Source organism: Gallus gallus, chromosome 34 (assembly GCF_016699485.2).
Source record: "Gallus gallus isolate bGalGal1 chromosome 34, bGalGal1.mat.broiler.GRCg7b, whole genome shotgun sequence".
Lineage (NCBI taxonomy): Eukaryota > Metazoa > Chordata > Aves > Galliformes > Phasianidae > Gallus > Gallus gallus.
In genome coordinates, this window is record NC_052565.1 from 116,532 (window position 1) to 134,651 (window position 18,120).

General features: G+C 64.8%; 2 protein-coding genes across 2 annotated transcripts in view; both read left to right on the forward strand.

Annotated features, from left to right (window-relative positions):
- The first annotated feature begins 275 nt into the window (after positions 1 to 275).
- On the forward strand, positions 276 to 16,873 carry LOC107049717 (formin-like protein 3). The gene is given in 33 exon segments (XM_040654933.2): positions 276 to 458; positions 2,805 to 2,888; positions 2,974 to 3,054; positions 3,764 to 3,840; positions 5,161 to 5,244; positions 5,345 to 5,497; positions 6,742 to 6,850; positions 7,662 to 7,738; positions 8,530 to 8,623; positions 8,826 to 8,900; positions 8,990 to 9,100; positions 9,177 to 9,326; positions 9,639 to 9,740; positions 9,835 to 9,879; positions 9,881 to 9,931; positions 10,023 to 10,088; positions 10,211 to 10,282; positions 10,519 to 10,644; positions 11,111 to 11,212; positions 11,214 to 11,314; positions 12,021 to 12,263; positions 13,251 to 13,320; positions 13,414 to 13,494; positions 13,878 to 14,007; positions 14,103 to 14,206; positions 14,208 to 14,264; positions 15,306 to 15,369; positions 15,372 to 15,406; positions 15,503 to 15,592; positions 15,686 to 15,797; positions 15,897 to 15,922; positions 15,924 to 15,995; positions 16,680 to 16,873. Coding segments are annotated over 32 exon segments (2,985 nt in total). The 5' UTR covers positions 276 to 311; the 3' UTR covers positions 15,990 to 15,995; positions 16,680 to 16,873.
- A 904-nt stretch (positions 16,874 to 17,777) lies between these two features.
- The window catches only part of LOC121108098 (formin-like protein 3), an 8,451-nt gene continuing 8,108 nt past the window's right edge, over positions 17,778 to 18,120 (forward strand). Inside the window, 1 exon segment of the mRNA XM_040654934.1 lies at positions 17,778 to 18,052. Coding sequence (XP_040510868.1) covers positions 17,778 to 18,052 — 275 coding nt within the window.

An 18,120-nucleotide genomic window follows, 5' to 3' on the forward strand; every position in this document is an offset into this window, starting at 1 on the left:
CTCCGTCTCATTGGCTCGCGTGCTCCGCGCGGGGCGGGGATAAGGGAGACGCTTCGGCGGCCTATTGGCGAGCGGCCGCGCCCGATCGCTACCGTTGGTCAGAGCCCTTCCGGAGCCGCGGTGCCGATTGGCCGCCGTCAACCTTCGGGCGGACCAATCGGCGTCGCGCCGAGCGTGGCGGCCGTCGCGGTGCTGCGCCCCCTCGTGGCGGACGGCGACGGAACGGACGGGGCGGCCCCGACGGGCGGGGCGGGGCGGGGCGGGCGGAGCGGGCTGAGCCTCCCCACCGCCCCCCGCTGCTGGGCCCGGGGATGGGGAACGTGGAGAGCGCGGACGGGGAAGCGCTGCCCCGGGGCCCGGGAACGGGGGGAGCCCCGGGGGTGGGCGGGGGGCTGAGCGCCGGGAAGATGCCGATGCCGGAGCCGTGCGAGCTGGAGGAGCGCTTCGCCATGGTGCTGGTGAGACCCCCCCCACCCCCGACCCCCCCCTCAACCGCCACCCCCCCCCCCCCACCCCGGACCCCACCCCCGCTCCCCCTCCTTCCGCCCCGACGGCTCCCGGTTGCCCCGCGCCGATCCCCGCTGCGCGCTCCCGCCGCCCCCACGCGCGCTCCCGGGACGCCCCCGCGGTGCCGCCCTCTCCTGGGGGCGCCGGGGCGGAACCCCCCCCCCCCCCCCCCCCCCCCCAAACTCCCACCACCCCGAGCGCGGACGGTGCCGCCGTCGGGGAACTCCGGGAACGTCCGCTGTGTTCGGAGTCGCCCCGCATTCGGGGTCCCCTCGGTGTCCCCGCGCGGCTTTGGGGTCCCCGCGGCGGCGCTGACTGCGGGGGGTCGCAGCTTTTGGGCTGCGGGGACGGCGCTCACAGCGCTTTGTCCGCAGAGGGGCGGCTCCGGGGGCACCGCTCCCGACCGCCCCCCACCCCGCGCCCCCCCCCCGTTGTGTCCCCGCGTCCCCAAATCCCGACCCGTCCGTCCCGCATTGAGCGGAAGCGGCGCTGGGCAGGAAATGCCGCGCGCGGCCCCGTGGGTCGGGACGGGATGGGGGGGGGGGGGGGCGCGTATCCCCAACCCCAACACCGGGGACCGGACCCCCCCCCCCCCTCCGTGTCCCCCCCTCCTCACGTCCCCATCCCCGCATCTTTACGTCCCCGCTGTCCCCATCCCGACCCGCGCCCCCATCTCCCCATCCCCACATCGCGGCGCCCCCCCAGCGCTCCGTCCGCCCCCCCCGCGCCCCCCCATCCCCATCCCTTTGCTGCGTGTATTTGGGGGGGGGGGTCCTTATTGGGGTGGGGGGGCAAAGGAAACGTCCCGGCCGGGAGCGGCCCCGCCGGCCCTACAAAGGCAGGAAACGGAGCTGCGGCTTCAAAGCCCCCCCCGCCGCCCCCCCCGGAGCTGCCGCCACCCGTAGGGAGCGGGGGATGGGGTCGGGAGGGGACCCGTCGGGCTGCGCTCCCAGCGGTGCCGCGGGGGGGGACGGTTCGGGAGGGGGGGGGGCACTATCCCGGTCCCCCCCCCTCCACTGTCCCCATCCCGTCCGGCGCACGGCACGGCTGGGGGCGGTGCCACCCCCACCGCCGTCCCCGCCCCATAACCCCCCCACCACGGCCCTATGCCCCCCCCGCCCCCCCCCCGGCTCTGTCCCGCCTTCCTGCAGCTCTGGGGATAATTTTAGCGCCGTGGGGCTGCGGGTGGAGCTGCGGCCCCTCCCTGCTGTGGGGATGGAGCTGCGCCCCATGGGCGGACTGCTGGCTGGTGGCCGACCCCCCCATAGGGTCACATCCCCCAATAGGATGGGATCCCCCCATAGGGTGACGTCCCCCAATAGGATGGGATCCCCCCATAGGGTGACATCCCCCAATAGGATGGGATCCCCCCATAGGGTGACGTCCCCCAATAGGATGGGATCCCCCCCCATAGGGTGACGTCCCGTGGTGGGGGTGGCGTCACCCGATGTGGTTGACATCCCCCAATGGAGGTGACGCCCCCCCCAGTAGGGTGACACCCCCCCATTGGGGTCACATCCCCCAGTGGAGGTGGTGTCACTCAATAGGATGACATCCCCTATGGGGTGGCATCGCCTGTTGGGGTGACATCCCCCAATAGAGGGGGATTCTCCCATAGGATGGGATGGCATCAGCCAGCGGAGGTGGCGTCACTCAATAGGGTGCCGTCTGATGGAGGTGACACCCCCCCATAGGGTGACATCCCCCATTGGGGTCACATCCCCCAATAGAGGTGGCATCCCCCCATAGGGTGACATCCCCCAGTAGAGTGGGATCTCCCTATAGGATGCCATCTCCCCAATGGAGGTGACCCCCCCCAGTTTCCAATGGGTCGCCCCACTTCTCCTGCTCTGTCCCCACAGTTGGTGTCACCCCATCCCGCACCCGCTGTCCCCCATGGCTCACACTTGGGGTTCCCTTTGGGGTATGGGGCTGTGCCGTGGGGATGGATTCCCCCATTGGGGCTGCACTATGGGGATGGGTGTCCCCATTGGGAACATCAGCTGTGCTGTATGGGATGGGTTGTCCCCATTGGGGTCCCGAGCTGTGCTATGGGGTTGGGTGTCCCCATTGGGGTGTGGGGCTGCGCTACGGGGATGGCTGTCCCCATTGGGGACCCTGGTTGTGCCATGGGGACAGATGCCCTCTCTGTGGCATTGCCGGGTGCTGCGGTGCCGTGTGGGGCTTTGTGTGGGGTGTCCCCATGTCCCCCCCCATGTCCCCCCATGACCCCCCCCTGTCCCCCCATGACCCCCCCATGACCCCCCCTGTCCCCCCATGTCCCCCCCTGTCCCCAGAGCTCCATGAATCTCCCCCCGGACAAAGCGCGGCTGCTGCGCCAATACGACAACGAGAAGAAGTGGGATCTGATCTGCGACCAGGTGGGTATGGGGGGGGGGCTGGGGGGGCTCATCACCCCATGGCCGTGTCCCCCCCCACGTCCCCCACACCCCCATCCCTCCCCAGGAGCGCTTCCAGGTGAAGAGCCCCCCCCACGCCTACATCCAAAAGCTGCAGAGCTTCCTGGACCCCGGCGTCACGCGGAAGGTGGGGGGGGGGCTGGGGGGGTGATGTGGGGGGTCTATGGGGGGCTGGGGGGGCTATGGGGGCCTTTGGGGGCCTTTGGGGGGCTGTGGGAGGGCTGTGGGAGGGCTGTGGTGGGGCTGGAGGGGGCTGTGGGGTCTATGGGGGGATTATGAGGGTCTATGGGGGGGCTATGGGGAGCTATGGGGGGCTGGAGGGGGCTGTGGGGTCTATGGGGGATTTATGGGAGGCTACGGGGGGACTATGGAGGGTGATGTGGGGGGTTGGGGGGGGCTGTGGGGGGGCTGTGGGGGTCGTTGTGGGGTCTATGGGGGTCTATGGGGGCTATGGTGGGTCTATAGGGGGCTATAGGGGGCTATGGGATGGCTATGGGGGGCTATGGGGGCTATGGGGGTGATGGGGGCTATGGGGGCTATGGTGGGTCTATGGGGGCTATGGGGGGCTATGGGATGGCTATGGGGGTTTATGGAGGCTATGGGGATCTATGGGATGGCTATGGGGGGTCTATGGGATGGCTATGGGGGGCTATGGGGACTATGGGGGTTCTATAGGGGCTATGTGGGGTCTATGGGGACTATGGGGGGTCTATGTGGGGTCTATGTGGGGTCTGTGGGGGTCTATGGGGGCTATGGGGACTATGGGGGGTCACTGGGGTCTATGGGGTCTATGGGGGCTATGGGGACCCGCAGCTCAGGCCCCGCTGTGCCCGCAGAAGTTCCGCAGGAGGGTGCAGGAATCCACCAAAGTGCTGCGGGAGTTGGAGATCAGCCTGAGGACCAACCACATCGGGTGGGTCTGCGGGGGTCGGGGGGCTTCGGGGGGTGCAGCTGTAGGGGAAGTCGGGGCTGGGCAGGAACTGAGGGTGGGCTGCAGCTCCAGGGCGGATGTGGGGCGGATGGGAAGCGCTGCCGCCCTGGGCCGGATCCCCACCTCCTCCTCCTCCCTGCGCTGTGGGGCTCAGCTCCGACCCACAGCATCGCGTGGAGCCACGGCGATGGGGTGGTTATGGGGTCGGGGTGGCCATATGGGACAGGGATGGCTATGGGGATGGGGGGGTTATGGGGTCGGGGTGGCCATATGGGACAGGGATGGGAATGGGGTGGCTATGGGGATGGGGTCACTATAGGAACAGGGTGGCTATAGGAACAGGATGGCTATAGGAACGGGGTGGCTATGGGGATGGGGTCACTATGGGGACAGGGTGGCTATAGGGACAGAATAGCTATAGGGATGGGGTGGTTACAGGGACAGGGTGGCTATGGGGATGGGGCGGCTATAGGGACAGGATGGCTGTGGGGACAGGGTGGCTATGGGGACAGGACGGCTATAGGAACAGGACGGCTATAGGAACAGGATGGCTATGGGGATGGGGGTCACTATGGGGCTGGGATGGCTATAGGAACAGGACTGCTATAGGGACGGGACGGCTGTGGGCACAGGGTGGCATTGGGGACGTCCCCGCACTCTCCGGCCGCCCCATTGCCGCTGTTCCCCCTCCGGCCCCGCAGCCCTTCCATGGGATCGGCCCTTCCCTCCCACGTCCCGAAATAGCGCCGGGGTCGGAGCGGAAGCGCAGTTCGGGGCGGTCGTTTGGGGCTGCAGGAAATGGGCGGCCGCGACCCCACAGCTCCCACTGCGCCGCTATGGGGCGGAGAGCGCCCGGCCCTACGGGCACCCCGTGCACACACCCTGTACCCTACACACCCCATGCAGACCCCATCCCCACCCCATGCAGACCCCATTCCCACACCCGCCCCGTCCCCATACCCACCCCATACCTACAGCCACCCTATACAGACCCCATACCCACCCCATATCCACACCCACCCCATGCAGACCTCGACCCCATCCCCATACCCACCCATCCTGGGGTGGTGGCATTGGGGTCCTGGTTTTGGAGTCATGGTGTGGGGTCATGGTGTGGGGTGGTGGCAATGGGGTCCTGACTTTGGGGTCCTATTTTGGGGTCCTAGCTTTGAGGTCATGGTATGGGGTCCTGGTTTTGGGGTCATGGTTTGGGGTCCTGGTTTTGGCGTCCTGGTTTGGGGTCATGGTTTGGGGCGGTGACTTTGGGGTGCCCCCCGCCCTGAGCGCCGTGTCCCCCTATAGATGGGTGCGTGAGTTCCTCAATGATGCCAACAAGGGGCTGGACGTGCTGGTGAACTACCTGTCCTTCGCGCAGTGCGCCGTCATGTGAGTGGGGGCGCTGGGGGTCCCGGGGGGGGGGGGGGGGGGGGAGGGACACTCTGCGCCCCCCCCATATTGCTGTGTGCCGCCTCTGCGCGCCCCCCAGGTTTGACTTTGAGGGCCCCGACGGCGCTGAGGACGGCGCCCTGGAGAGGCTGCGATCGTGGAGCCGATCCATTGAGGATCTGCACCCCCCCGGGACCCCCCCGGCCCCATTCGGCAGCAGTTGGACGCGCTCTGCCCGGCACGGCGCCCTGCGGTGCGTAGCGGGGAGGGTGCGCGGCTGCTGGGGGCGTCCTCTGCTGTGTGCTGTGCTGTGCTGTGCTGTGTGCCATGTGTGCCATCCTCTGCCATCCTCTGCCAGCCTCTGCTGGGTGCCATGTGTGCCATGTATGCCATCCTGTGCTGTATGCTATGTGTGCCACCCTGTGCCAACCTGTACTCTGTGTGCCATCCTGTGCTGTGTGCCATGTATGCCATCCTGTGCTGTATGTCATCCTGTGCCATCCTCTGCCATCCTATGCTGTGTGCCATGTGTGCCAACCTGTGCCAACCTGTGTCATTCTGTGCCATGCGTCCCATGTGTGCCCTGCCATGCCATCCCATGCCATTCCATGCCATTCCATGCCATTCCGTGCCATGCTGTGCCATTCCATGCCGTGCTGTGTCATGCTGTGCTATTCCATGCCATTCCATGCCCTGCTATGGCTTTCCATGCCCTGCTGTGCTATTCCATGCCATTCCATGCCATCCCATGCCATTCCATGCCATGCTGTGCCAGTCCATGACATGCTGTGCCCTGCCGTGCCCTGCTATGCCATTCCATGCCCTGCTGTGCCGTCCCATGCCATCCCATGCTATCCCGTGCCCTGCTGTGCCATCCCACGCCCTGCCGTGCCCTGCTGATCCCTGCCATGCTGTGCCGTGCCGTGCTGTGCCATCCCATCCCATCCCATCCCATCCCATCCCATCCCATCCCATCCCATGCCGTGCTGCGCTGTGCTGTGCTGTGCCATCCCATCCCATGCCATGCCATGCCGTGCCGTGCTGTGCTGTGCCATCCCATCCCATCCCATCCCATCCCATCCCATCCCATGCTGTGCTGTGCCGTGCTGTGCTGTGCCATCCCATCCCATCCCATCCCATCCCATCCCATGCTGTGCCGTGCTGTGCTGTGCCATCCCATGCCATGCCATGCCGTGCCGTGCTGTGCTGTGCCATCCCATCCCATCCCATCCCATCCCACGCTGTGCTGTGCTGTGCTGTGCTGTGCTGTGCCATTCTGTGCCCCCTCTCTGTGCCGCTGACGCCGCTCTCTGCCCGCAGTGCTGCGCTGCCGCCTCTCCGCTCTCTGTCTGTCTGTGCGCCGCTCACCGGTGAGTTCCCCCTCTGCTGCTGCTCTGCCTCTCTTCCCCCCCCGCCCCACATTCCCCCCATCCCCATAGCGGTGGGCCGGAATCGCCCCCACAACCGCCCCCCCCCTCCCCACCGTGTGCCCCACAGCGCCGGGACGCTGCCGAACCGCCGCGCGCTGAAGAACGCCCGCATGGTGAGCAGGAAGGACGACGTGCATCTGTGCGTGATGTGCCTCAGAGCCATCATGAACTACCAGGTGGGGACGGAGCTGGCACTGTCACTGCGCCGCGTGGGGGGGCAGCACGGTGACACTGCCACCATATGAGGTGTGGGGATGGCACTGTGTCACCATCCCTGCTCTGGGTATGGGGACATCACTGTGTCACTGCCACTGTGTTGGGTATGGGGACATTACTGTGCCATTGCCACCATAGCAGGCGTGGGGACAGCACGGTGCCATTGTCACTGCGTTGGGTATGGGGACATCGTTGTGTCACTGTCACCATATGAGGTGTGGGGATGGCACTGTGTCACCATTGCTGTGTTGGGTATGGGGACACCACTGTGTCACCACTGCTATGGGGTGGGTATGGGGACAGCACAGTGTCACTGTCACCATAGCAGGCGTGGGGACAGCACGGTGCCATTGTCACTGTGTTGGGTATGGGGACACAGCTGTGTCACTGCCACCATGGGAGGTGTGGGGATGGCACTGTGTCACCATCCCTGCTCTGGGTATGGGGACATCGCTGTGTCACTGCCACCATAGTGGGTATAGGGATGGCACTGTGTTGGCTGTGGGGACACAGCTGTGTCACTGTCACTGTGCTGAGTATCAGAGCATCCCTGTGTCACCACCTCCATGCTGGGTATGGGGACATCACGGTGTCACTGCCACCATATGAGGTGCAGGGAGGGCACTGTGTTGGCTGTGGGGACCCCGTTGTGTCCCCGTCACCATGCTGGTTATGGGGCTGCCCCTCTGTCGCTGCCACCACCACAGTGCCGTTATGGCACCCCATGGCGTTGTCACCCACTGTGCCACCTCTGCTGTGCCCCCCCCACAGTACGGCTTCAACCTGGTGATGTCCCACCCCCATGCTGTCAATGAGATCGCCCTGAGCCTCAACAACAAGAACCCCAGGTGGGGGGGGGATTTGGGGTCCCACATGGTGGGGGTTGGGTTCCATATGGGTGGGATTTGGGGTCCCACATGGTGAGGGTTGGGGTGCCATATGGGTGGGATTTGGGGTCCCACATGGTGAGGGGTTGGGTTCCATATGGGTGGGATTTGGGGTCCCACATGGTGGGGGTTGGGGTGCGATACGGGTGGGATTTGGGGTACCATGAGGATGAGATTTGGGGTGTCTTGTGGGAAGGAATTGGGGTGCTTCACAGATAGGATTTGGGGTACCGTGGGGGTAAGAGATCGAGGTGCCATAGGGGTTAGGTGTTGGGTACCATGAGAGTGAGATATGGGGGGGGCCATGAGGGTGAGGGGTTGGGGTGCCATGGGGGTGGGATTTGGGGTTCCACATGGGGGTGTAGGGTGTCACATGGGGGGTTGGGGTGCCATGGGGGAGGGTTGGGTGCCATGGGGGGGTTGTGTGCCATGTGGGGTGGGTTGGGGTGTCACGTGGGGGAGGGTGGGTGCAGTGTGGAGGGGTTGGGGTGTCACACTGGGGGCTGTGTTGCCCAAGGGGGGGGGTTGGGGTGCTGTGTGGGGGGTTGAGGTGTTACGTGGGGGGGTTGGGTCGCCATGGGGGGGGGCTGGGGTGCAATCTGGGGGGGGTTGGGTGCCATATGGGGGGGGTTGGGTGCCATATGGGGGGGTTGGGTGCAATTTGGGGGGGGTTGGGTGCCATATGGGGGGGTTGGGTGCCATATGGGGGGGTTGGGTGCCATATGGGGGTTTGGGTGCTGCGCTGTGCCCAGGACGAAGGCGTTGGTGTTGGAGCTGCTGGCAGCCGTGTGCCTCGTGAGGGGGGGGCACGAAATCATCCTGGCGGCGTTCGATAACTTCAAGGAGGTGAGGAGGGGGGCGGGGGGGGGGGGGGGGGGGGGGGCATCAGGGAGGGGGGGGCACCACAACCAAATGCAATGGGTGAGCCTGGGGGGGGGGGGGCGGAGGAGCTGGGGGGGGGGGGGGGCTGCAGGGCCGGGCTGTGTCTGAGGGTCCGGGGTTTTGGGGTTGGGGGGGCACCATGGCCATACTGCCCCCCCCCTTATAGGTCTGTAAGGAGAAGCACCGCTTCGAGCGCCTCATGGACTATTTCCGCAATGAGGACAGCAGCATCGACTTCATGGTGCGACCGCAGGGCTGGGATGGGGGGGGGATGGGAGATGGGGGGGGGGTCCTACTGATACCGACCCCCTTTCCCCCCCCCTTTTGCAGGTGGCCTGCATGCAGTTCATCAACATCGTGGTGCATTCGGTGGAGGATATGAATTTCCGTGTCCATCTGCAGTACGAATTCACCAAACTGGGGCTGGAGGACTTCCTGCAGGTAATTGGTGGGGGGTCCCCCATAGCCCCATTGCTGACCCCCCCCCATCCCGATCCCGACGTGTCCCCCTCTGCAGAAGTCGAGGCACACGGAGAGCGAGAAGCTGCAGGTGCAGATCCAGGCTTACCTGGATAACGTGTTTGATGTGGGGGGGCTCCTGGAGGACGCGGAGACCAAAACTGTGGCCCTGGAGAAGGTGGAGGAGTTGGAGGAGCAGCTTTCCCATGTGAGTGCATGGGGGGGGGGCACCTATGGGGGGGGAGGGGGGAAGGAAGGGGAATGGGGGGTGGGGGGGGGATATGGGGGGGATGGTGGGGCAATGGGAGGGGGTTGGAGGGGGAATGGGGGATGGGGGGGGGGCAAATGGGGGGGAGGTTAGAGGGGGAATGGGGGGGTTGGAGGCCACTGGAGGAGTTGGGGGGGCAAATGGGGGGCAATGGGGGGAGCGTGGCGGGCAATGAGGGGGCTGGTGGGGCAAGGGGGGGGGTTGGGGGGGGCAATGGGGGGGTCACGGCTCTGTCCCCCCCCCCCCCCCCAGCTGACAGAGAAGCTGCTGGACATGGAGAACGAGAGTGTGATGCGCGTGGCGGAGCTGGAGAAGCAGCTGCTGCAGCGCGAGAAGGAACTGCAGCTGGTGAAGGTAGGGGGGAAATGGGGCTGGGGGCGCAGGGAGGGGTCCCAAACGCCCCCCCCAAACCCCCCATGGATGACAGCTACCCGCCCCCCCCCAAAAGGAGACCTACGAGCACACCAGCCATCAGGTGCACACCCTGCGGCGGTATGATCAAGGAGAAGGACGAAGCGTTCCGCCGCCGTTACGGCTCGGAGCCCCCCCCCCCCGGCACGGAGCCCCCCCCGCCCCCCACGGAGCCCCCCACCCTGGAGGACCCCCTGAGGGTTCCCACGTTAACACAACCTGAAGCTGCGCCCCCCCCCGCCGCCCGCCCCCTCCGCCCCCATTGCCGCCCCCCGCGCCCCCCACTGCCAGGTGAGGGGCTGGAATGGGGGGGGGGGGGGGGGAATGGGACCCCCACATGGGGATGAGGACCCCCAAATGGGGATGAGGACCCCCCAAATGGGGCCGGTGCCATCTCTGTTGTCCCATTGCAGGGAAGTGCCCCCCCGCTGCCCCCCCACTGCCGGGGGCTTCACCATCCATCGCCCTCACCGTGGGGCTGTCGGGTAGGTGGGGGTGTGGGGGGGGTGGGGTGGGGGGGGCAGGGAGTGTGGATTTGGGGTCAATATGGGGATGGGGGTGGGGGGAGAGTGGCCAAAGGGACACGGAGAGGGAGGGGTTCCCACGGCCTGTGACAGCGGGGCTGTGTCCCACTCCCCATACTGGGGGGCTCTGAGCCATCCCCCCCCCCGTCCCCCCCCCCATTTCCCCCCCCATTTCCCCCCCCCCATTTCCCCCCCAGCCATCCCGGATTAAGAAACCCATCAAGACCAAATTCCGGCTGCCGGTCTTCAATTGGACGGCGCTGAAACCCAATCAGATCAGCGGGACGGTGTTCAGTGAGCTGGATGATGAGCGGGTGCTGCAGGTGGGGGGGGACCCCGGCCCCAAATGCTATGGGGTGGGCAGTGGGGGTGGGGGGGGTGGCACTGAGCACCCCCCCCATAATCCTATAGGTGTGGGAGGTGGGTTTGGGAGCCCAGACCCAATGGCTGTGGGGTGGGGATGCTGAGCAGCCAGAAACCCTATGGGTGCTGCATGCCTGACCCTATAGATGTGGGGTGGAGGTGGGTGCAGAATGGCAATGGATGTGGGGTGAGGGTGTGCAGGACCCCAAACCCAATGGCTGTGGGGTGGAAGTGGGTTCAGAACCCCAATGCTATGGCATGGAGGTGGTTGCAGGACCCCAAACCCCAATGGCTATGGGTGGAGGTGGGTGTAGGACCTCAATGGCTGTGGGGTGGGGGTGTGCAGGACCCCAATGCTATGGGATGGAGGCGATGCTGACGGCACTGAGCCCCCCCCAACCCCCCCAACCCCCCCCCTTCCCTCAGGACCTGGACTTGGAGCGCTTCGAGGAGCTCTTTAAGACCAAAGCTCAGGGCCCGGCGCTGGATCTGCTGTGCCCCAAAAGCAAAGGGACGCAGAGGGCGGCCGCCCAAAGTGACGCTGCTGGAAGCCAACCGTGCCAAAAACCTCGCCATCACCCTGCGCAAGGCCGGCCGCGGCCCCGAGGAGATCTGCAGGGCCATCCACACGTGGGTGCCATGGGGGGCGGGGGGTCAGCAGGGGTTTGGAGGGGGTTGGGTGGGGGGAATGGGGCCGGATGGGGTGGCATGGGGTTGGATGTGGGGCTGGGGGGCTTTTGGGGTGCAGCAGGGCCGGATGAGGTGCTGCGTTGCCGGGGGGTTGTGTGGGTTTAATGGGGTTGGCTGGGGTGAAGTGGAGCCAGGAGGGGTGCAGTGGGGTCAGACGGTACAGGGGGCTCAGCTGGAGGGCAGTGGGTTGATTTGTAGAACAGTGGTGGTTGGGTGGTGCACGTGGGGTTCGTGCACAGCGGGGTTGGCTGCCAATGCAGTGGGCTCAGCACTGCGCAGTGGGTCAGCATTGCACGGTGGGTCAGCACTGCAAAGTAGGCTCAGAGCTGCACAGTGGGTCAGCATTGCAAAGCGGGCTCAGCATTGCATTCAGCACTGCATTCAGCATTGCACAGTGGGTCAGCGTTGCACAGTGGGCTCCGCATTGCACTCAGCATTGCATTCAGCACTGCACGGTGGGTCAGCATTGCACTCAGCATTGCATTCAGCACTGCACGGTGGGTCAGCGTTGCACTCAGCATTGCACTCTCAGCACTGCACGGCGGTTCAGCGGTGCACATTGGGCTCAGAGCTGCACGGTGGTTCAGCACTGCCCAGCAGCCCCCCCGCCGTGCCGGCTCCCACCGTGGCTCTGCCCGCCCTGCAGTTTCGACCTGGCCACGCTGCCCGTGGACTTCGTGGAGTGCCTGATGCGCTTCGTGCCCACGGAGGCGGAGGTGAAGGCGCTGCGGCAGTACGAGAGGGAGCGCAAACCGCTGGAGGAGCTGTCGGCCGAGGATCGCTTCATGCTGCACTTCAGCAAAGTGGAGCGGCTGCCGCAGCGAATGGCCATCATGGCCTTCCTGGGCAACTTCGCCGACAACCTGCAGATGCTGACGCCGGTATTGGGGCCGGGGGGGGACCGCGCTGCGCTGCGGGCACTGCGCCGGGGGCTGCGGCTGCTCTGCTCTGCCGCCTCCGCCTGCATGGCTTTGCATCGGCCTCATGCGTTGGCATCACGCCTTGCTTTGCATTGTCCTCACGCCTTGCTTTGCATTGTCCTCACGCCTTGCTTTGCATTGTCCTCATGCCTTGCTTTGCATTGTCCTCATGCCTTGCTTTGCATGCCTTGCTTCACATCGTCCTCACACCTTGCTTTGCGTGCATGCCTTGCTTTGCGTCGTCCCCATGCACTGTCATCCTGCCTTGCTTTGCATGCCTTGCTTCACATTGTCCTCACACCTTGCTTTGCATGCATGCCTGGCTTTGCATTGTCCTCATGCATTGCTTTGCATGCCTTGCTCCACATTGTCCTCTCCACATCGTCCTCACACCTTGCTTTGTGTGCATGACTGGCTGTGTGTGCATGCCTTGCTTTGCTTTGTCCTCATGCATTGTCATCACGCCTTGCTTTGCATGCCTCACTTCACGTCATCCTCACACCTTGCTTTGTGTACATGCCTGGCTTTGCATGCCCCTCATGCATTGCTTTGCATGCCTGGCTTTGCATCGTCCTCATGTGTTGCTTTGCATGCCTTGCTGTGCATCATCCTCATGCATTGCTTTGTGTGCATGCCTTGCTTCACATTGTCATCATGCCTTGCTTTGTGTGCATGCTTTGCTCTGCATCCTCCTCATGCACTGTTTTGCATGCCTTGCTTTTCATCATCATGCGTTGCTTCGCATTGTCATCATGCATGGCTTTGCGTGCATGCCTTGCTTTGCATCCTCACGCATTGCTTTGCACGCTCGCTGTGCACACCCCTGCTGCATGCTTTGCTCTGCAAGCTCTTTGTGCACGGCAGCTCTGCAGACACGGACCTGGGGGGGTGCAGGGGGGGCACTGTTGGGGGGCGCTGCCCCACTGACCCCCCCCCCCCCCGCTGTCCCCGTGCAGCAAACTCAATGCCATCATCGCCGCCTCCGCCTCCGTGAAGTCATCCCAGAAGCTGAAGCAGATGCTGGAGGTGTGCATGGGGGGGGGTCGGTGATGGGGGGGGGGTCTGAGTGCCTCCTGACCCCCCCCCCACCATCCTGGCACCCCCCCCTCCCCTGCACAGATCATTCTGGCCTTGGGGAATTACATGAACAGCAGCAAACGGGGCGCAGTGTATGGCTTCAAACTGCAGAGCCTGGACCTGGTGAGCGGTGCTGGGGGGGGCAGTGATGGGGGGGGGTCCTGGTGGGGGTCACTGAGACATCCTGGGGGGGTCCACGGGGAAGATCTGGGTGGGTGTCCTGGGTGGAGCTTCGTGGTCCTGAGGGGGGTCCTGGGGGGCGGGGGGGGCACCCCTGGGGGTCATTGGGGGAGCACTTGGGGGGTAATGGGGTGGGGACTCCCGGGGACTTCCTTGGGGGTGGTCCTGGGGTGCAGGGGGGGGTCAGTGGGACGACCTTTGAGGGTTCAGGGGGGGACTTCCCAGAGGTGTCCTGGGGAGGGGGTGCTGGGACCTCATGGGGGGGGTGAGGAGGGGGGTCCTGGTGGTCCCAACCCCCCCCCCCCCCCTTTTCCCCCTCCCTGCAGCTCCTGGACACCAAATCCACCGACCGAAAGCTGACGCTGCTGCATTTCATTGCTCTGACGGTGCGGGAGAAATACCCCGAGCTGGCCACCTTCTGGCAGGAGCTGCACTTCGTCGAGAAAGCAGCAGCAGGTCCGAAACCCCCCAAACCCCCCAACCCCCCCAGCACCCCCCCCCCCACGCCTCGGGGACGCCCTGAGCGCCCCCCCCAACCCCAATCCCTGCAGTGTCCCTGGAGAACGTTCTGCTGGACGTGAAGGAGCTGACGCGGGGCATGGAGCTGCTGCGGCGCGAGTGCGGTTTGCACGACAGCAGCGTCCTGCGCTCCTTCCCTGGCGGGCAGTGAGAGCAAGCTGGAGAGGCTGCAGAAGGACGCACGCACCGCCGAGGTGGGGGCCGTGCAACCCCTGCGTGCTCCTTGCGTGCACGCTGCTCTGCAAACCTCAGCAAGCGTGGCTTTGCTCTGCATTGCTCTGCATTGCTTTGCATTGCTTTGCTCTGTATTGCTTTGCATTGCTTTGCTCTGTATTGCTTTGCATTGCTTTGCTCTGCATTGCTTTGCATTGCTTTGCTTTGCATTGCATTGCATTGCTCTGCATTGCTTTGCTTTGCATTGCTTTGCTGTGCTTTGCTCTGCTTTGCTTTGCCTTGCATTGCATTGCTTTGCTCTGCTTGCTCTGCATTGCATTGCTTTGCTCTGCATTGCTTTGCTTTGCTTTTCGCTTTGCTTTGCAAGCGCCCCAGCACGCTGCTTGCTTGCTTTGTGTCTTCCTTCTGCATGCTTTGCTTTGCACGCCTGGGCACTTGCACGCCTTGTCTTGCAGGTCCTGCACGGCCCCCCTCCCCGTCAGGCCCTGCCTGCACGCCGTGGGTCCTTCCTGGCCCCTCCAGGTCCTTCATGCCTGCATGCTTTGCAGCATCACGCATTGCTTTGCACGCTTCTTGAGCTCCGCATGCCCCTCGTGCTTTGCTTTGCGTTGCAGTTTGTGCGTTGCTTGCTTTGCATGGCCTTTGTGCATTGCATGCCTTGCACTGTGCGCTTCTTGAGCCCCCTCTGCTCTGCATGGCTCTGGACTTGTGTGCTTTGCTCTGCAAGCTGCCCGTGCACTTCTTGCTTTGCACATTTCTTCTGTATGCATTGCTTTGCACCTCCCTTGTGAGTGCCTTGTCACAAACCTTGCTTTGCATCCTCTGCATGCATTGCTTTGCACACTTCCTGAGCACAATACTTTGCATCCTCCTCATGCATTGCATTCAATGCTTCCCGAGCACTTTGCTTTGCATCCTCTGCACGCGTTGTCTTGCGATGCACGCCTTGCTCCACAAGGCCCTCGTGCAGATCCGGTCATGTATACTTAGCCATGCACACAGCTTTGCACGCCCCTCGTGCACCCCCTGCTGACCCCCCCCCCCCCCCCCCCCCATTGCAGGATGCCTACAACGCAGTGGTGCGATACTTCGGGGAGAGCCCCAAGACCACCCCCCCCTCCGTCTTCTTCCGGTGTTCGCCCGTTTCATCCACTCTTACAAAGTGAGTGGGGGGGGGAAGGGGTCTGGGGGGGCGGGGGGAGGGGGGTGGGTTGTGGGCTGCCTCCTGACCCCCTTCCCCCCCCCCACCCCATTACAGGATGCAGAGCAGGAGAATGAGACGAGGAAAAAGCAGGAGGAGGTGATGCGGGAGAAGCTGCTGGCACAGGAGGCCAAAAAGCAGGAGAAGGTCTTGCAGGGATGGCCCTGGGGGGGGGGGCAGGGTTTGTTGGGGGGCTGCACAACCAGACCCCTCACCCCCCCCCCCCCCCCCCCATTGCAGCGCAACAAATGGCAGCAGCAGGAGCTGATCGCAGAGCTGCGCCGGCGCCAAGCCAAGGAGCACCGCCCTGTGTATGAGGGCAAGGACGGCACCATTGAGGACATCATCACCGGTACGGCCCCCCCCCACAGCCCCCCCCCCCCCGACCCCCCCACTCCATAACCAGGGGGCTGACGGCCTCTCTGTGCCCCCCACAACCCCGACCCCATAGCGCTGAAGAGCGTCCCCTTCACGGCTGCGCACGGCCAAGAGGGGCTCACGCTTCTTCTGTGAGCCCGCGCACCACGAGGAGAGCGGCTCATAGCCACAGGTAGGGCAGGCGTGGCCCCCCCGGGCCCTCCGTGGCCCCCCCAGGTCCTGCATGGCACTGCCAGGTCCTGCTTCCCCCCCCAAGGTCCTGCATGCACACCCTGGGTCCTTCCTGGCCCCTATAAGTCCTTTATTATCCCCCCCCCCCCCCCCCCCCAGGTCCTATATGCACACACTGGGTCCTTCGTGCCCCCCTCCCCAGGTCCTGTACAGTCCCTCTGGGTCCTGCACGCACATCCGAGGTCCTGCATGTACACTCGGGGACCTTCATGGCACCCCCAGGTCTCTCATGCCCCCTCCTCCAAGTCCTGCATAAACACACTGAGTCCTTCATGACCCCCCTCCCCCCCCCCCCTTTAGGTCCTGCATGCACACCCTGGGTCCTTTGTGGCCCCTCCAGGTCCTCCAGGTCTCGCCCTTTTCCCCCCCATGTCCTTCATGCACACCCCCCCCCCCCCAGACCTTCATAGCCCCCCCCCTTCCCAGGTCACCCCTCCCCACACACCCTCCTGCTGTGGGGTGGGGGTGCAATGTTGGCTCCTGGGGTGGGATCCCATCCCAGTGCAGCATTGGATCCCACTGCCCCATGGGACAGCCCCACTGCAGGCAGTGCCCCCCCCCCCCCCCCCAAGGACACCGGGGCTGCCCCATGGCCACCCTGATGCTCTGCCCCCCCCCCCCACAGCCTGGAGGCATCGGATCCATCTGTAGCAGCTGTGGGTCAGAAGGCAGCACCCCTGGGAGGGGGTCACAGCGAAGAGCCCCCCCCCCCACCTCGCCACGACCCCCTCAGGACCCACTGGAGGGTCCTGGGGGCTCAGCCCACCTCCCCCCCTTCCCTCCCTCCCTCAATGGCAGTGGCCAAATCCCACTGCTGGGGGCGGTTGAGGGGGGGGGGGGGGATGGTGCCCAGAGCACCGAGCTGAGATGGGACCCTTTTGGGGGGGGGGGGGGGGGGGAGGTGACCCCCTGTGCTCATCACTTTGACCACTGATGTGAACACTAATTGCCAAAAAGACCAAAAAGGGACCAAAGCCAGAGCGGGGCTGGGGGGGGGAACAGAGTGGTGCCCCCCCCCCCCCCGTTTTTATTTTTGCCCCACCCCCACCTCATCCCCATCCCTGAGACTTTTTGTACATGTGAAATATATGGAATCTTTTTACGCAGCTGTTGGCTGATGTGGGGGGGGGGGAGGGGGGTCCCAGGAGTTGTCCTTCCCCTTTCTGGGGTCCTGTATTTCCTAGAGGGGGGGTCCTGTGTCCCTATAGGGGTGCCCTTGTTACCCTATGGGGGGGTCCTGTTACCCTATGGGGGGGTAAGGAGCAGGAATGCCAACACTAAGAAGGGTTTTTTGTGGGAGTGTTATTAAAACATGAGGTTGAGGGAAGGGGAAAGACACCTCAGATCACCCCCCTTAGGGGCTGGGGGGGGGGGGGGGGGGGGGCACAAATGGGGCAGAGGGACAGGATGAGGGCAGAGCAATGGGGGGCACAGAGAGGCAGGATGCCCCCCCTCCCTCAACCCCAAGCTTGAATCTGAGCACAGGGATAACCCTAACCTGGCAATGCAATTTCCCCTTCCTTCTTCTGGGGGGGCTTGAGGGGGGGGGATTACAGCACTGCCACACCCGGGGTCGCACCCTGACACACCCCCGGACCCCCCCCCCCCCATCCCCACAGTCCTTTAATCATCCATGCAACGAACGGCGCTGTCGGTGCTTCCATCCGTCCATCCGTATGTCCGTCCACGGGGCAAGTAGTGGTGATGGGGGGGGAGGGTCCGGATGCTACACCCCTCTGCGGTCCCTTCATCCCCATGGGAGGGGCTGGCGGTGTCGTGCGCCGGGGGGGCCGCCGGCTCTCTGCTGCCGCAGCAGGCAGATTGCAGCCAGGAAGAAGACCCGAAAGCGACGGCGACGCAAGAGGACGAAGACGACGATGATTTGGGCTGCTTTGCCACCAGTGTGTCCCAATGGGCGCCGGGGGGGGGCAGGGTGCTGTCATCCCCTCCTCTTCTTCCACCTCATCCTCCTCCTTTCTTCTCCCGGGAGCGCATGTGGTCAGCAGCAGACGGGGAGGGTTTAAGTGATGTCAGGGAGCACCCACGTGGCCCCCACATGGCTGTGC